Here is an 18362-nt window from a genome sequence, read left to right as displayed (position 1 = left end):
AGCTAGGCTAGCTAGCTAGATAGCTACAATAGCTGGGCTAAATGGATGAATGGATGGTCATTTTGGTCACTATTAGCATGTTAGCATATGTTGAGCCTCTCATTGAAGAAATAGTCCGTGACTGCAGTGTGAGATTTAAGACCCTTTTTGGTCGGACATGACACCCTTACTACTCTGCTATGTTGCTATGTGTTAGCCCAGCAACTGTTAGCATGTTTGGAAAAGCACCGATGACGACTACAACCCTTAGCGATCTCCCTCAGCACTTTTAGTTTCCCCGGGAACTTGATATCGTTCCATGTGTTAGCATAGCAACGGTTAGCATTTGACCCGTTCCTATTTGTTATGGCGCATGGGAACGGGAGACGCGTGAGAGAGGAAGCCAGAGTTCAGGAGCGAGGCTCCAAGGGGCAGCGGCGGCTCGTTTGAACGCGGCCGCCGTAAGCTCCGGAGCTTTCGGGTGGGTGTTTGCGGGGGGGGGGGGGGGGGGGGTCCCCTTTTGTGTGTGCGCGCGCGCGACAGCTGTGGAAATTCACAGCCATTGATTTTGTAATTAGCGCTGTATCGACGGAATGGACGGCAGGCCGCTGACGGATTACTCGGAAATTGTTTCTTCAAAGTTAGCTTTGCATTCCGCCCCTAACCTTCCGGTGGACGCGCGCGCACGCACGCACGCACGCACGCACACGCCGGCAAAGCGGGATCAGATGAGTATTAGCATGAAGGTTCCGCCGAAGAGCGCGGCGACACATGTGCGGTCCACATAGCCCAGTTAATTTCCCAAGATAGAAACGCAATTTACACAGAAGAGAAGGCGCGACTGGTAAAAGAGACTTCATCAGTCAGTTTGGGACGTAATTAGCCTCGTACCTTCCTTCTTTTTCTTGCCTTGTTTCCTGCCTCATTTGCTGTTTTTCTGCCATTTTAACCAAATCAAGTATTTGATTCCGCGGTTGACTTTAGCATCTGTTAACCATTCTAGCAACGCCATTCCAACCCATTCTGAAAGCGGCGGAGCGGAGCACTACATTGAGAGAGAAAAAAACCTTTTTTAGCAAACACAACAAAAAATTCTAAAGTGTAACTAAGGGAACATTTCCTTTGTAAAAAAAAAAAAAAAAAAAGAGAATAACCGCTATAAATCGTATCAAAACCTGCACACAAGAAATGGAAATTCTTCTACCATGACTGGTTTTCTTCTAGCGGCACGTAAGGGGGCCAACCGGTCTCCCCCAAGGAAATGGAGGCCATCACTCAGCTGAAGCAAAGCCTAACAATGCTGCTGAATTCATTATCAAACACTCGGGACTGGATGTGGTCCATATTAGCGATGGAAATGAATCTTTTTTCTTTCTTTCTTTCTGCTGCCCCGCAGTGCTGCTCGCCGTCCCCCCCGGGACCAACCCGTCCACGTGCAGGCGGCATTTATATAAGACGCCTCGTTCGCCGCTAACAAGTCCAAGCGGATACAAATCTTTGCAAAGGCGTACAGCGCACGTAGCCCGCTAGCGTAGCATGAAATGTTTAGCTACATGCTAAACCTCTTCCGCTCGTAGTGTGTAACTTGGGATGTGTCAACCCCGTGTCCCTCTGCCACCCCCCCCCCCCCCCATCATCCACCTTCCCGCCATCCGCCCTCCTACCACGTGCCCCCCCCCCACACACCCCTCCCCCCCAGACTCCATGCACATAGAGAACATCGAGGCCGTGCAGAGGCTGCAGGATTCCCTCCACGAGGCCCTGCAGGACTTTGAGGCCTGCCAGCGCCCGGAGGACCCGCGGCGGGCGGGCAAGCTGCTGATGACGCTGCCCCTCCTGCGGCAGACGGCCACCAAGGCCGTGCAGCACTTCTACGGCATCAAGATGGAGGGCAAGGTGCCCATGCACAAACTCTTCCTGGAGATGCTGGAGGCCAAGGCTTGACAAGCGGGCGGGGGCGGGGGCGGGGGGGCGGGGCCGAGGCCTTTGACGGACAGCTGCGCCCGGCCGCTCACAGGCGAGGGGACAGTGCGTTGTGAATCGGTCCGGATATATTGTGCCAACAAGAAGACGCTTGAAAAGTCAACGTGACGCGGGATTATTATTATTATTATTATTATTATTATTATTATTATGGTATGTACATAAAATGTACAGAAATGACGCAAGTGAGGTTTTGTTATAACCACAAGCCCGCTGCCGTTTAAAGTATCATCGGACGCTTCTGTGGATTTTCAGATATAACCCCCCCCCCCCCCCCCCCCCCACACACACACACACACACGCTCACAAATGTCAATTCAAAATATCCTATACAAACTCCGTAGCTACTTTTACTATCATTTCTTTGCTTTTCTATTTTCTACTCTCAGCAATAGTTGACATGCTGTACTGTATAATAATACTTATCTTGTGGGAATTGCACCGCGGCGGTGCTCTGAGGTGGGGGGACGGATTGATCCGGAAAGCATTCACAGCGATTCACTTTTTTAGCCTTATTCCAAAATGTACATTTTCCACATTTTCAAATTCTACGCACGCCACCCCATATGGACATTGGAAGTATACTGACGATACTTAAAAAAATTAATAAAAAAAAGTCATGTAAATGTACTTAAGTACATATGTATAAAATATATTACAAGTCACACATTTGTTGCCATGGTTACTTATCTTCTTCTGCTTTTATTTGGCGGTTGACAAATGCTTTTGGTGCATCGCCATGTGGCCACTGGTGGTAATGCATAAACTCCTACTTCTTCTATTTCTTCTTCACTGTCTTCTTCATTTTCCATTTATTTTATTTTTTTTATTATTATTACTGATTTAACAATCAATAATTAATAACCTTAATTCACAATCAAACACCAGGTACATCGAACTTGTACCTTTCAACACATTAGCGTTAAACAAAAACGCTAGTGGGATAACTAAAAATACATTTCAAATACAATTTTACAAATATGTTATACTCAAGACAAGCAGAAATAGTCATCGTTGTTTTTTCCTTCATATAATGTCTAATCGACAAAATATAAAGCCAAAAAAAGATCATTTCCATACATTTTCATTTTCCATTTCTTCTTCTTGTTTTTGGCGGTTGGCGGGTGCTTTTGTTGCATTACCACCACCTTCTGGCCACTGTTAGTGATGCGCCAAAAGAAAGTCAACACGGTTAGGGAGTGCGAGATTTTGGCTGCCAGTCCGAGATCTAATTTTAATATTCACAAATCGCACCCGAGTATAAGTCGCAGGACCAGACATATTATTTAAAAAAAAAAGTGTGTTGTATGTTCCTAATGGCACAAACTTCACTGTACAACAAAAGAGTGCGAGTTTGAGTGAGTGAGTGTAATTGTCTTAGTTTAATAAATTAGAAAAGAAAATGTCCGTGTGGGGTTTTGTGTGTAGAATTTTGTGGGGGGGGAAATAATTCCGTCAATTTTGGCATAAGGTTGGAAAAAAAAAAGAAGCCCAAATGGTGGCGTGATGCAGCGTGTGTCACAAAGTTTTCCAATTGACCTGCCGGTGGCTCGTGGTGGGGGGGGGGGGGGGGGGTCGTAAATGTGCAATAATGTTTAATGTGAGACCCTCGGCCCGCAAGCCACCCAAACGAGATTCTTGGGGGTTCAAATGTAGCCTCACAATCATTTTTTCCTTTTTTCTATCCAAACTACTGACACCCTGTTAATGTGACCTGCTCGCTCTGCAATAAACACGCTTCTAGTGTTATGATGTCAGATCACGTTTGTCTTCCTGGCTTGCTGCATTCCAGACTTGCTTTTTGCAGATGGACTGGAAACCATTCATTAGCGTCGCGCACAAAATGGCTGCCTCGGTCCAAGATGGCCAACTTCCTCTTCAGCTTTGGCCATTGATTTGTCCGTTTTTTTATTATTATTATTTTGGCCAAAAGGGCACTTTCCAGAGTACTTTCAAAATAAACCAACTATATTTAAAGTGATTGCAGTAAATTTAACAGATTCTAAAATTCAGCCCCCAAAACCTGAAATTTGGTAGGCATGTTTATTATGATTAAACCCACGAAAACAAAAAATCTCCAAGCCATTATGTTGGCCATTTTACAAGATCCTTGAAAAACAAACTTGTTTTGAAAATCCAGCCCCTGAAGCCAATTTCTCTTCGGAACGCAACATTTGGTGGGCAGGTTAATCGTGAGTAGACCCACAAAAAAAAAGCCTCACTAAGCCAGGCTGAAAAAGACACGGGAGGCCATTTTGGTTTTTAAAGCCGGAATGTTGAGATTTGTGTTGGCTGTCAGGACCATGAAAGACAAAGTAGTCCTCGTTTTGAAAATCCAGCCCCCAAAAACGGCAGGAAGACAAAATTTGGTAGGCATGTCTATCATGAGTCGACCCACAAAAAGAGGTCAAGAGGTCATGCTGGAAAAGACACAGGAAGTCTGCCATTTTGGTTTTGAAGCAACAAAGCGTTTTCCGAGTGTCGCCATATCGTCCATGTTGGCGAGCGCACGAGAGGCGACCTCACGTGACCCCGCTTGATCGCTCGCTTACAAGACTTTTAGAAACATCTGTGAAATTGCCTTTGCTGAGGTTCCGACAAAAAGGCCTTTGCCCCGCCAACCCAAATAAAAACGTCCTCCCCGCCGTCCCCGGGGTGGAGCCCGAGCCGCCTTGAATTGCTCCATTGCTATTGAGGATTCCAGCACCGGCGACAATTAGAATTAATTGGATGGCGAAGATAAAGAAGCTTTCCTTTTATTTATTTATTTTTTAAGAGCGCTTTTTTTTTATTGGCTTACGTGGGCCGGGAACGTGTAATCTGACACGAGGGGTCGCTTTACCTTGTTTATTAGCGGAATGAAATTTCTTGCCCACACGGGTGCGGAAAAGACAATGACAGAAGAGAATTGACATTTCCCTTGTCATCGTTATGTACTCGCTGACTTTTGGGGTGAGAGGGGGCGTGTCCACCCTGAACTGGTCGCCAGCCAATCACAGGGCACATCAACCTTTCTCATTTTTGAGTCTCTGATGAACCCGAATTGGAACGCGACATCCATTCCGTTACCCATGCAAGGAAGCGATTTGGGATTTGATCTCCCAAACTCCTTAACTGTGAGGCAGATGTGCTCACCACTAGGACACCGTGCTGCCCGCTTGGGTGCAAAGTAGTGTTAACGTTTTCTGCTTTTACAATGTTCCCGTACCTCCGTTGATATTTGTTGAAAATGACACAAGGTGGGAGGAGGGTGGCGAGATGGGGGGGATAGGGAGGGGGGGGGGTGCGTTGGAAGGGGGCCACGCGGGTCCCCCTGGGAATGGCTGGCACAGAAATAAAGTCACATGACGGGGGCTGCTGTATTAAAAAAAAAAAAAAAAAAAAGTACATGAACTGAGTCGTACGTTTCCTCGCAGGGGAAAAAGCTGTCTCGTTTGCGGCCTTCTCTTCCGGTTGCTGATTTGCATAAAACATGGAGGAACCTCCTCGGTGGAAGGGAGCCTGCAAGGTGTGCGCGTTTCACTCTCAAGCACTATTAAGGTAGCCATTGTGATATTAATTAAGTTGAAAAGATCAATTCCTCTTTCTGTTGCCATCAGTGAGATGAAATACGCAATAATAAAAATACAATGTTTTTGTAATTTTTTTAATATGGAAAATATCCCTCTGTAGTACTACACTTATTACCTTGGCCACCGGGGGCAGTATAATAGCCATGCAGACACAGCCGAAGAAGAGTTTCATAAACTACCGTCGACTTAGTAATGCAATTTTTAATTTCATTTTATTCAGTTTTTAACTACGACATTTTAAGAAATAAATACATTCTCCATATAATATTGCCGTTGTGCCAAGACATCCAAAATAGCAACAAAATCTCTCCCAATTTAAAATGTTTCAAAAGTTTACGCCTTAACGTACCTCTTCCACATATTATAAATGATTTAAAATGCATAAAACAAACACTTTTTAAGGAGATTGTAAACCTATTTTACCACAACAACAATTGCACGCATCCATCCGTGTGTGTGTGGGGGGGGGGGGGGTGTGTGTGTGTTCGCCAGCCAGCCAGTGCCTTTGGGGTGTAACGGCATCCAGCAGTCCAGACCGCCAGCCGGTTGGCCGTCTCGCCGGCCGTCCCGCTTGACCTTGTCGCCGGCTGAATGCGGATTTGACACACACGCGCGTCTTTTGTGGTGCAATCCTGTGGAAGTCATTTCATTTACCCGCCTTTCAACTTGAGCCAATATTGGGGACGGGGGGGGGGGGGGGGGTTCGAGGCTGTGTGTTTAATCAGGCTACCACGCGGCATGCCCATCGCCCCCAAAACAAAATCAAACATGGAGCTGAAGCATCTTTTTATCAGATGCCTGAAAATAAATTACTTTGTTTTTCACTTATCATCCCGAAAATGTATCAATTGGAAAGTTTTTTTTTTTTGAATTAGCTCCTAATATCATGTTCACCGATTAACACAAAATTGGGCGTGCATGTCGATCGTAACAGGATAAGGAGACTCGGCTGATTTCAAAATTCTGCCCCCGAAGCCACTTTCCATTGGGAACATGGAATTTGGTAGGCTCGTCGATCTTGAGGAGACCCACAAAAAAAAGTTTCAAGAAGTCGTGCCGGGAATGACTCAGGAAGTCGGCCATTTTAGGTCATTTCTAGGGGATCCTTTAATAAACCGAATTTCAAAGCATATATAATACTCGATAGATTGAAAAATTTGGTAGACAAGTCGATCTTAAGCAGACCCACAAAAAATGCAAACTTGTCCTTGTTTTGAACATCCAGCCCTCTGAAGCAATTTCACTTTTGTGAAATTTGGTATGAGCGTCTATCATGAGTAGACGAACAAAAAAAGTCTCAACGTGCCGTGCCTAAAAATACACGGGGTGTCTGCCATTTTGGTCTGAAACCAGTTAGGGTTCTTTCGATTTTGCCAGTTCGCAAGGATACGTTCCTTTAGCGATACTAAAATTTCTCGCCGTTTATGTCCTGATTCAACGCTGCCTTGTCCAAAATCAGTACCAGGTTCTTTTATACTTGAGACACCTGCAAAGAATTTCCGTCATTTTGTAATTGTGTGTGGGGCGAGCACGAAGGGAAATGTGACGACTCGCCGCAAAACCCGCCTTGAAGAACACCAACACAAGTCCGCAGGGTCCCAAAACGTTTTGTGTGCGATGCCAATGGAAGGTGAACCAAGTTTTAGTCGTCTGCGCATTGACCCGCCATCTGCCACCTTCCGGCAAAAAAAGAAAAATCTATGATCGCACGACAAGTTCAGCCCGGCTGTCGCGCGCTTCTGCTCCCAATTTTTGTCTCCGGCGGACATTATTCAGCGGGCCCGTCCTCTGAGAATCGCTTGAAAAGTGTCAGTCACGCTCACGCGGGGTGGCGTCGTCACGGACGATGCGAGCAGCTGGACGTGAGCGGCGGAGATAGCGGACCATCAATATGCCTCCAGTGGAAAATTGAAGGAGCGCATGATTTATGGCTTTCGCAGCCGCGCTACATACATGCTGAATCCACTTCTTTTTTTTTTCCCGCTCCTATGAGGCTCAAGGGCAGGTAAGGGTGCCCTTTCCTAGGATGTGTGATGGACAGGCCTGGTGGGAAAAGCGGGAAGTGTCGGGTTCAGTCAACCTGGGAACATTTAATATCCAGACAAGGAAGGAAGGCAAGAGACTTGGATTATTTTTTGCTCGCGAGGAGAACGGACAGAGATGTGCACAGTTACAATCTCCTACCGCTCTGAAGCACACTCTGCCAAAGCCCTCTCTTTTTATTTCCTTAGCGTGGTCCCGAGTTACGCGGCCGAAGAGTGAGTGGCGGCACATAGAGTGTGCAGGAAACGAAGGAATGGCGACCAACAAAGTAGCAAGTACACGGCCTCCGTTCTCTTTGTTTGTTTGTTACTTTGATTCTTGTGATTTAGTTTTATGACTTTGTTGATTTAACTTCCTGCAATCGGGTCCACGTTTTGCCTCCAATGCCACGAAAACTCCTCAGACTGTGACTCTGTGGCGTTCCCCATGGGTCAATCTTGGGGCCCCTATTATTCAATCTGGAAATTCATCTAAAAACCATTGCCAAAATCAAAAGAATAGTGAGTATTTATATATTCATCCATCCATTTTCTTAACCGCTTATTCCTCACAAGGGTTGCGGGGGATGCTGGAGCCGATGCCAGCAGTCTTTGGTCACACTCACAAGCACGCCGAGGGACAATTTAGAGTGTTCAATTAAACTGCTGTGCATGTCTTTGGAATGTGGGAGGAAACCGGAGAACCCGGAAAAAAAACCCACGCAGGCACGGGGAGAACATGCAAACTCCACCCAGGACGGCCGAAGCCCGGACTCGATCTCGCGTCCTTTGCACTGGGAGGCGGACGTGCTAACCGGCCACCCACCGCGCCGAGTATTTACCGTATTTTCCGCACTCGTCGGCGTCCGATACCTGCGATCGTTTGTCATCCAACGCCTCGTGAGCTGCTTCTGGCTTTCCTCGTCGCTTTTCGAGGACAGCTGAAGGTTTTGCAGAGGCTCGCGCCGACAGCATGCGAGCCTCCTCGCCGCATCGCGTGACCACGTCCGGGCCTCGCGCAGCATGAAGTGACGACGCTCCTTCGTTTTGGAGCTCAAGAGGGCAAATTGAATAAAAGCACGCGCGAATTCCTCTCGGGGAGCCGATTGAAGTCTTGTGTTGTGCGTTTATGATTTATCAGGCTGATTTATTATGTCTGTCCGCCCGATTTAGTTCCTCGGAGCCAGACATAATAAACGCAGCCTTCATTAGCATTTGACCGCCACGCGGTGGGTTGTTGTTTACCCGCTTCTTCTCCTCACTTATGCGCGTCTCACTTAAGAGGGAAAATCAGGCAAAACAAGAGCGTGACACCGTTTTGCCGCCGCCGCGCCGAATTTTGCAAATGGGGAGGGGTGGGGGGGTTTCTTAGCAGTGGAGGACGGGGGGGGGCTCGGGTCCTCTGGGATAAGGCTCGTCTCATCTTGGCTCGGGAGTCCCGACAGCTGCATAAACCACAGGAGACCACGGGAACAACCAATATTTGGCGGCGTTGAGGCAGCCGGCGAGACTCCGAAAATATGGAACAAGCGGAGGAAGCGAGCAAAAGTCAGCGTTTTTAATCTTTGAGAAGCCAGAAGTGACGACACGAATCCTGCATTTGGATTTTAGTAGCGTGTGCACGTTCGCAGTTCAGCAATTACATGACAAAGGACATACAAAATGTGAAACGCTAAAGGCGGGCCGATGTGGATTTTGCGTGGGTCTTACTGTCATCATAAAGCAGGGGTCGCTGACCTTTTGCAAGCGAAGGGCTGCTTCTTAGGAACGGATTAATGCAAAGGGCTACCAGCAGAGGTGGCAAACCCAGGTCCAGAAAGTAAACACCCTGCCACAGTTAGATAGATAGCTAGCTAGCGAGCTAGCTCCCATGGTGCTCGTTTACCTGCTAGGGAGCTAGCTAGCTAGCGAGCTAGCTCCCATGGTGCTCGTTTACCTGCTAGGGAGCTAGCTCGCTAGCTAGCTAGCTCCCATGGTGCTCGTTTACCTGCTAGGGAGCTAGCTAGCTAGCAAGCTAGCTCCCATGGTGCTCGTTTACCTGCTAGGGAGCTAGCTCGCTAGCTAGCTAGCTCCCATGGTGCTCGTTTACCTGCTAGGGAGCTAGCTAGCTAGCATCAGGCTGTGGCAGGGTTTTTAATTTCTGGAGCTGGATTTGCAACCTCTGGTTACCAGTTTGATCCATTCTTCTGAAATAAGTCTTCAAGTAATCTTTCAAAATGGTGTCATTCAAGGGATACTTTTTACTCTTGAGTCATTTTCAGCAGTAAAACGTTCACATTTTGTCTATAATTAATGTAGTAACTTCATTATTTTTCATGTACAATTAATACCTTTAAAAAATATTTGATGACATCACCTGTGCTGAGGAAGTAGGGAACGACCAATCATGTCTCATTTTAATGACCAAACCCTTAAAACGGGTGTGCTTCATCTTCAGTCGACAGCAAGAAGAAAATTTTGTTTTTTAGGGTATTAATTGTACATTAAAATAATGAATGTAATCATCAAATTAATTCTGGACAAAATATTATTTTTTTCACTGCTGAAAATGGCTCAATGAGTCAAGTATCACTTTTTAAAAGCCTGACCAATTTAATGAGCTCATTTAAAATGGTTAAAAATCAGGAAGAAAAAAAAAGGCAGATTTTTATTTGTGTGCATCTGAAGTTCAAACCGCCCCCCAAAATATGGAAGAAATTTGTCAATTTTTGCTGATTTTCCTCTGTTGTAAAGTTAAACAAATACTGAAGGACAAAGTCAAGTGTTCTGTCTGTCCATCATATCTTTATTGATGTAAGAATTAAAAAGACGTTACTTTATTTTTTATTTTTTTTGTTTTTTATAATCGTCCGATTATTGGGATTTTATTCTGTCAAATATTGGAATTAGCATCAGGATCAAAAAAAATCCATTATCAGTCAAGCTGTAGTTATTTGTTCTAATTAGCAATGATGTGATTCACTGATCATGTTAATGATCTCTCATTATAATTAGGAAACAGTATTGATGGTATGACTACGGATATCGAGAGTCTTGTGCCGTTGCAGTTCTGAGGTTAAGTGTTTGTATTTGTGTAAATGTTGCGGACCTCGTTAAACCCCCCCCCCCCCCCTCATTGAAAAATGTTAAATGGCCGCAGGAAGGAAGGCAATTTGATGCATTCCCACGTTTCACGGGCGCGAGCAGGTCAGCCGGCGAGTGATAACAAACAAACGCACGCACGCGCGCACGTGCGGGAAGGTGCCGCGCCTTTAATCGCACCACGAGAAACGCCGCCCTCATTATTATTTGCCGCCTGCCCCATGCAAGCGGGATCACGGCGAGCCATTCGTTTTGGCGTAGACGCCATTTTCATATTTAATGAGCATGACTCCGATGCAATGACTGTAATTAGTCAAAGCTCACTCGCGGCCAATGGCGCTCGCTGGCCAGCATTGTTAGCGCCTCTTATTAATGATGTTGCGCATGTGGAGCTCGCGGGGTAATTGGGGGCATGTGTGGGTGTGGGAACCAACGAGAGTGGGGGGGGGGGGGGGCTGGGGGTGGGAAGCCTTGCGTGTGCCGTACATATTTCCGTACAATAACTCTCGATAACGTTCACTTGAATAAGACGCTTAAGCCGTCATCGTATCGGCATCGTTTTTTTTTATGAAAGGTGCGAGCTCACTTTGGCTTGCGAGTGTTTTATGTACGGAGCAGATGTTTTTTTTGTTTTGTTTTTGTCAGGGTTTGTTAAAGGTTGCAAACAGTTGCAGAGGCGTTCATCAGACGTTCCCACGCTGTTTTATTGGTCGCAAATAATTTTATAGCGAGGAAATTAGGAACGTGTTCATACCAATAAATTTTCATCATGTTCAAAATTTCTTAGCACAAATTTCACACAAGGTCAGAATTTCTTGCTGCAAATTTTCAACATTTTCAACATTTCTTGGCTCAAATTTTCAGCGTGCTCAAATTGAGTTGACTTTTGATGTTCTCAAACAGTTTTTGTTTCCACCAAGAAATTTTTCCACAAATTTTGAGCATGATGAAAAAATGTTGCCGCAAATTTTCAATATGTTCAAAATTTCTTGCTGCAAATTTTAAACATCTTCAAAATTTATTGGCACAAATTTTAAAGATGTTCAAAACTTAGCAAATTTTCAACATTTATTGACGCAAATTTTCAGCGTGCTCAAATTTTGTTGACTTTTGGTGGTCTCAAACTGTTTTTGTTTCCACCAAGAAATTTTGCCACAAATTTTGAGCATGATGAAAAAATGTTGCCGCAAATTTTCAATATGTTCAAAATTTCTTGCTGCAAATTTTCAACATTTTCAACATTTATTGACGCAAATTTTCAGCGTGCTCAAATTTAGTTGACTTTTGGTGGTCTCAAACTGTTTTTGTTTCCACCAAGAATTATGAGCATGATGAAAAATGTCTTGCCACCAATTTTCAACATCTTCAAAATGTCTTTGTAACAAAACCCGTTTGCGACCATTAGAACTGTTTGCAAATTGTGTGGCGAACGTCTGCAAATGTTTGCAAGCTTTAACGAACCTTGATGAAAAACCAACATTCGCTACGTTTGTAAACTCTTATTGTAAATAAGTGTAGTTTTTCCACCGGCCACCGGGTCACAGCTTCTTTTTTTTCCCGTTGTGTTGCCCAATTAATCCTCCAATTAATCCTGCGCGCGTCTTCTGACAACCCCGAAAATGCACACAAATGTTGCAGCTTGCATTCGTACAAACGTTCAAAAAACGTCAACTCCTCCCCCCTGAGTGAGCGACGACACCGCAGCGCGTGACATTTGGGAGCTTCGCTCTGATCCTTATTAAAGCCGCGGAAGCGCGCGGTCTTAAAGAGCAAGCCGCGAAAGTTGCAAAAAAAGGAGTCGTCGTCAGGGAAGAAAGCAACAAATGTGACCTCCAATCTTGTATCCAATTAGGAGCGGAGTCGCCGCCTGAAGAGTTAATGAGTTGCAAACACATTAACAGCAGCTAATTAGCGGAACTGAGCGCAATTAAACCGCAACAAGCCAAAGAGCTTTTGCCGGCCTTTTATTAAATACGCGGAAAAGAAAACAATTAAGGCAACGACGGCGGTTCACATCCGAGAGGATTCGCTTTGTCTTCCGAGGGGGGGGGGGCTTGGGGGCGCTGAGCTCTTGAGGGACGCTGCACTTTTTCAAGTTTGGAAAGCGACTCAAAGACGAGAGCTGAAAGTTGAGGGAGGTCGTGGCACCGTTGTGCCGTTTCAGAGACCTTCAGCGGCTGCGAAACACGTCAGAGCGTGGATTTCAAACGGCCTGCAACGTGAATTCAGATGCGCTTCTAAACGCATCAGGCAGGTTTGAAAATGTGGAAGAACTGGCAAGCGCTGGATTGCAGAGATTTTGGAATGTTTTTTTTAACCATTTCGGCTTTTTAGCCACACTTTTCTAGGCACCTTTCTTTTCTGGCGTGGCCGTTTCAGAACGCCTCGTTGTCTGCTGTGACTGTTCGCGTGTCACGGCGAGAAACACAGAATAGCAAGGAGGGCGGGCGGGGGGGTTATTTATTATTAAAAAGATCAACTTGAAAGCCAGCATGTGGACCGACCAGGGCCTCACGGTCACGTGGCTGCTTTGGAGTGCCTCGTTGTATGCCATGAGTGTGTGCAGAAAGAAATCAGAAGAGCATGAAAGAAAAAAAAAAGTTTGACCTGACAAAACCAGTGTGTGGACAGGGGCATTTGAGCTGACATGACTGTTTTAGAGCGCCTCATTGTATGCCATGAGTGTGTGCAGAAAGAAATTAGAAGAGCGTGAAAGAAAAAAAAAAGTTTGACCTGACAAAACCAGTGTGTGGACAGGGGCATCGAGCTGACATGACTGTTTTAGAGCGCCTCATTGTATGCCATAAGTGCATGCACATCACGGAGAGAAAGTGGAAGAGCAGAGCGGAGAGCCAAATGTGACAGCCAGCATGTGGACAGGGTCTTTGCACTACTGTGGCTGCTTTAGAGTGCCTCGTTGTTGCAGCACGTTCAAATCCGACGGATTCTATTCCAGTCACATGAAGCTTTAAGCGGATTTTCCGTATTTTTAGTCGTTAAAAGATGCAAGATATCGTAGCATCAGACACAAATATTAGGACACCAGAGGTTGCAAGTCCAGGTCCAGAAAGTAAAAACCCTGCCACCGTTTGGTTTTAGCCCAAGGTGCTAGCTAGCGAGCTCCCTAGCTAGCTCCCCGTGTGCTCGGTTACCTGCTCGGGAGCTAGCTAGCTAGCTAGCACTTTGGGCTAAAGCCAAACTGTGGCAGGGTTTTTACTTTCTGGACCTGGATTTGCCACCTCTGTGGGACACCAACCAGGAAGTGAACATCAGACATCGCTGATGTTGGCCTTAACCCCCAAATTTCGTGTTTTAGTTCAACCAAGAAGGCGATGACAAGAAAGCCGTCCACCGCCCGCTGCTGTTATTGTCCTGATTGTTATTTGCTTGATGGCAAAACCTGCATGACCCCCCCGGCCAGGATCAATAGGCCAGTTTCAAGAGTGTAAATAGAGACGATAGATCCCGCCCGTGAGGATCTCTTGACCACCGACGGCCTCCGCGACTGGTGCGGCTGCATTCGATCACGTCTCCCGTCGACGCCCGCCAATACGTCGGCGGGATGATTTTCTAGCCCAGCGATGCCTTCAGAGTCAGCCCGGGATTTGGAGTTGCGGTCAGATGTGGTCCAGTCACTCGATGGCCTCTTGCAGAACTGTGAACCTTTTGGCTCAAATGATGGGAAACTGGATATTATTATTATTATTATTATTATTATTATTATCATTGCAAAGACTTGACCGGGTTCAAGTGGCCGATGCGGCCTGCGCTTTATCGAAAGACGCGGCCGGATAAAATTGAAGACCTTTTGCGTCTCGGGTGCTCCCTCCTTTCATTTGGAGCACTTTGATTAATCAATTAATATTCCTCTCCGCGCTCAAGGTCTTCTTCTTTTTTTTTTCTTTTTTTTTTTTTTTTACACAAAGCTTGTCATTAATAAAAGCAGACATTCAATTAGCAGGCAAATCTTGATTGCCGATTTCGTCACAACGCGCGCCCGTTCGGCGCATTCTTCTTCTTCCTCTTTTGGTTTCTCGGCGTTAGCAGACAACCAACGCGTTTCATTAATCCGATTGTCACCGGCATGTTAATTTTTTACAAATTAGGAGGATTAATCAATCGGACCACCACCCCCAATTCATTCAATTAGACTTTCAAAGGCGACTGGGCACGCCCGGTAGGTGATAGGGAGACGTTCGCCAGCGTCGCGTTGCGTTGGAGTCAATTCTGCCGTTTGTCTTGAAAGGATACGCGACTCATTTAGACATTTTCAGCAGACAATATTTGGTCGAGACTTAATGTGATAAGTTAATTATTTTTCATGTCAAATAACAATGAATACCTTTAAAAATACATTTTGCCACTTGCCGTCGACTGATGATGACATCACGTGTGCTCAGGAAACAGGTAAGCCGTGATTGGTTGATTACCTGAGCAACAGCAGCAAGTGGCAAAATGTGCTTTTCAAGGTATTCATTGTGAAAAAATAAAAAAAATTCATACTCTTGTTAATTTGTTAAGTGGAGAAAATGTTAAACAATTGCATTAAATTGCGCATTTTAAAAAATGGTGGCGTTAAAGGAACTTAAAATTAACTTAAAATTAACACACTCATTTTCACACCCCTATTTCAAAATAATATTTTTTATAGAATTGTACAACACAATACTTGTCGGGGGTTTTGCACACAAGAAACACAAAATAAAATTTAAAAAACTGAAACGAATCAACTAAACTTCAATAAAGCACTTTCGATTAAACTGCAACTACTAAAAAAAATAATAATTGAAAACTAACTAAAATTAAAAAGTCAAAAATAACTCAAATCGACCTATTACTGTAACTGCTTCTTCCACAAGTGTGTTTTGCTTTTTCTTTGGCTTTTTGTGTGACGCTTCCACAGAAAACTGGCAGCCACGGCAAAGACGAGTCTGTTGATAAACATAGAAAAGTAAATGAAATATTTTGTGTTGGTGTTGCATCTCACTTTTGTTTCATCTTTCCTTCCTTTGGTCCTTCCTCTGGTCTCCTGATAACGTCACAGTTTTGGCGGGACTCTGAAGTATCCGGCTAAGGTGGACGGGTCTTGGATTTATAACAGGTGAATTAAAGAACACAAACTGGCTGACGATGACGAGATGTTGATTGTCGAAGGCTGCTGAATGAATGAATAATACTGAGCTCTCGAGAAAAGAAAAAAAACCGAAAGTAAATGCAATCGTTTTGTCGTGTGTCGGTGGCTGAGCTGAAAAGGCGTCATTGCGGGTATCTTTTTTTTTTTCAACAAGACAACTTTGCATCAGAAGCATTTTGCACCTCTTGCGACCGTCCTGCAATTTTGTTTGCTGCTTGAAGTGATGTTGGAAGTTGGACGTCGGTGCGGGAGGGGAGGGGACATTTTGCCGCCATGTGATTTGTGTATTTGCAAGAGCGCGAACACGCTGACGCAGCACTTTGAGGCGATGCCCTTTTCTTTCATGCGCTCTATCTTATCAGGCCGCCATCACCTCTGCTCCAAACAAAGTCTTGATTTAGCCGCATGATTCCGTTTCGGGTCTTTAACTTGGCAGCGCTTTGACGGGGGGGTGGGGGGGGGGGCCGCCGGCGTCCGTCGCAACCTCAGACCATTGAGGTCGTTTTGGCGCGGACGCCCCGCTGATGTTGAGGCTTGAAAGTGTCATCGCAATGAATCTATCCAGCCATCAAACAATATTCTGGAACCAAAGTCAAGTGAGAACGAGGGGGGGGGGGGGGAGGGGGGGGCGTAGGTGCCGATCAATCCGCATCACTTTTCTCCTCACCGGGTTATGGGAAAATTGATTTGCCAAACAAAGCATTTTGGAAGGCGCGCATGGACGTGTTGGGGATCCATTAGCCTCCATTGAGCATTTTGTTTAACATTGGATTTTCATCACAGAGAAAATGCAGCGTCCTCAATACCGTGAGCCGAGGCTTTACCATTTCTCATTTCTTTGTTCTTGCTTGGAAAGCTTTCCTAAAAGTGCTGATTGACATTGCGGGGAGAGGGGGGAGGGGGGGTCACTTTCAATCCCTTGGAAAATATTAGGGGGGGTCAGCACGTGAAGAGTTCTAATAGTTACGGCCCTGTTTAAAGTTTATTTTAGGGTTGAACAAATTTAAGATGATTTGGTCTAAATCCTAAAAAAATAATAATAATTCAGAAGGGCTGAAAATGATTTGTTTTTTTGTTTTTTTATCTGTACAACTATGAAAAGCAAGTTGTATTTTTTAACATTTATGTTTCCATCCCTTTTTTCAAGTTCACAATTTTTTTTATTAGAGTTAAATTACTGGTTTGGTCTGAAATGTGAGAAAAATGTTGAAAGCAATTGTTTTATTTTGGTTCAAAACAAACTAATTGGCTAATCGATCCTCTTTTTTGGAGGACTTGAGAAAATTGAGAATATTTTATATATATATGCATAAACCATTTTGATAATTGAGTTGTTAGGGCTGTGCAGTTAATCGAAATGAAATTACAATTTCAATTATTACATTCCACAATTACAAAATCAGCATTATTGTTAAAAGAAAAAAATATAAACAGTTTTTGAGTTGTTTAAATGTATTTGCACCTTTTATATTTTAAAATAACTTAATTTACATAATTATAGTGTTTCAAAAAAAAAAAAATTCTTAATATTTTTTTACGTTTAAACATTTTCTTGTTTTGTACCAAAAAATAAATGATCGCCCTAATTGTGATTTCAATGCATTACTAAAATAATTGGGATGAATATTTTCAGCCCAATGAGCAGTTATCGATTAATCACTGCATATCGAGTCATTATCACATGATTTCAGGTTTATTTCTTCTTCTGACTGCTTTTTCCCCGGCGGTTGATTTTTCAATCTCCTCGCCACCGTGTGCTTTTCATGTTGGTGGCATCTTGCAAACGCGTTCCTCCCGGCACGTGCACGCTGGCTCCAGCATATTCTGTCCTGTATGATCAGCGCATGCGGCGTATCGCTCAAGTGTATCACATTGTGCCCGTCATGCGCTTTTCCCAGCGCGGCGAGCTTCCTCTATGGGATTTCCTCCGCGGCCGCCGATAATGTATCATGGCTCCCTCAAGGCCGGGGGGGCCTCCGTGACCTTGTCTTATTCACCGAGGTCGCCTTAAGCCAAAGAAAGCCCGGTCGTTGAATAGGCCGTCTTTTAACACCCCTTTTTAATGTCATCGGTGAAATATGAAGTCATTAGGCGATATTAAAACACTGCTGACAAACTAATTAACGGGGGGACATTAAACAGGGCGGCCTTGATTAATCCGCTTTAACGATTTCTTTTTTCAAAAAATGAACACACATTTTACTGGTGATCTTAAGTTAGAAAAAAGACTCCGCTGTGTATCGGACCTCAAGGGCGAGCTAAAGTCGCTTGGTCCTCTTTTACCTCCAAATGTTCTCCCGCGGGTCCTGAAGTCGTTTCTTGGGGGGGTCTTTGCACTTAAGCAGAAGTCAAACAGTCGACGTACGAGCCTCTGACAGCAACTTGAAATGTTTTCCATACGTCCCTCAATATCTCATCAACCTCCTCCGCTCTTCATCCTCAGCCCAACCTTCACAACAGGCATCATAATTAAAAATTCCTCTTTCATTATGATTGTTTTGCATATAATTACTTTTGTTTTCACTTTGTCAGTTCATCTGTATTATTTTGGTTATTTTGCGTGGCCCGACCGATGTGTCTTTTTTTTAGTAC

At 44.7% G+C, this 18362-nt stretch overlaps 1 protein-coding gene across 5 annotated transcripts in view; it reads left to right on the top strand.

The window, feature by feature from the left end:
• Positions 1-15748, top strand: part of LOC147158909 (steroid hormone receptor ERR2-like) — a 98520-nt gene extending 82772 nt beyond the window's left edge. For 2 of the 5 annotated variants that reach the window (XM_086060849.1, XM_086060848.1), the window contains one exon: positions 1679-2232. In XM_086060849.1, the coding sequence (XP_085916975.1) occupies positions 1679-1923 (245 nt within the window). In that variant the 3' untranslated portion in view covers positions 1924-2232. Of the gene's footprint in view, positions 1-1375; positions 1562-1678; positions 2233-5378; positions 5433-15680 lie in introns of those variants that run through there. The other 3 variants (XM_086060852.1, XM_086060851.1, XM_086060850.1) reach the window with 3 other exon arrangements.
• The last annotated feature ends 2614 nt before the right edge of the window (positions 15749-18362 follow it).

This window comes from Leptonotus elevatus, chromosome 18 (assembly GCF_054856555.1).
Source record: "Leptonotus elevatus isolate MCC_2025b chromosome 18, RoL_Lele_1.0, whole genome shotgun sequence".
Taxonomy (NCBI): Eukaryota; Metazoa; Chordata; class Actinopteri; order Syngnathiformes; family Syngnathidae; genus Leptonotus; species Leptonotus elevatus.
This window is presented reverse-complemented; position numbering and strand designations above follow the sequence as displayed.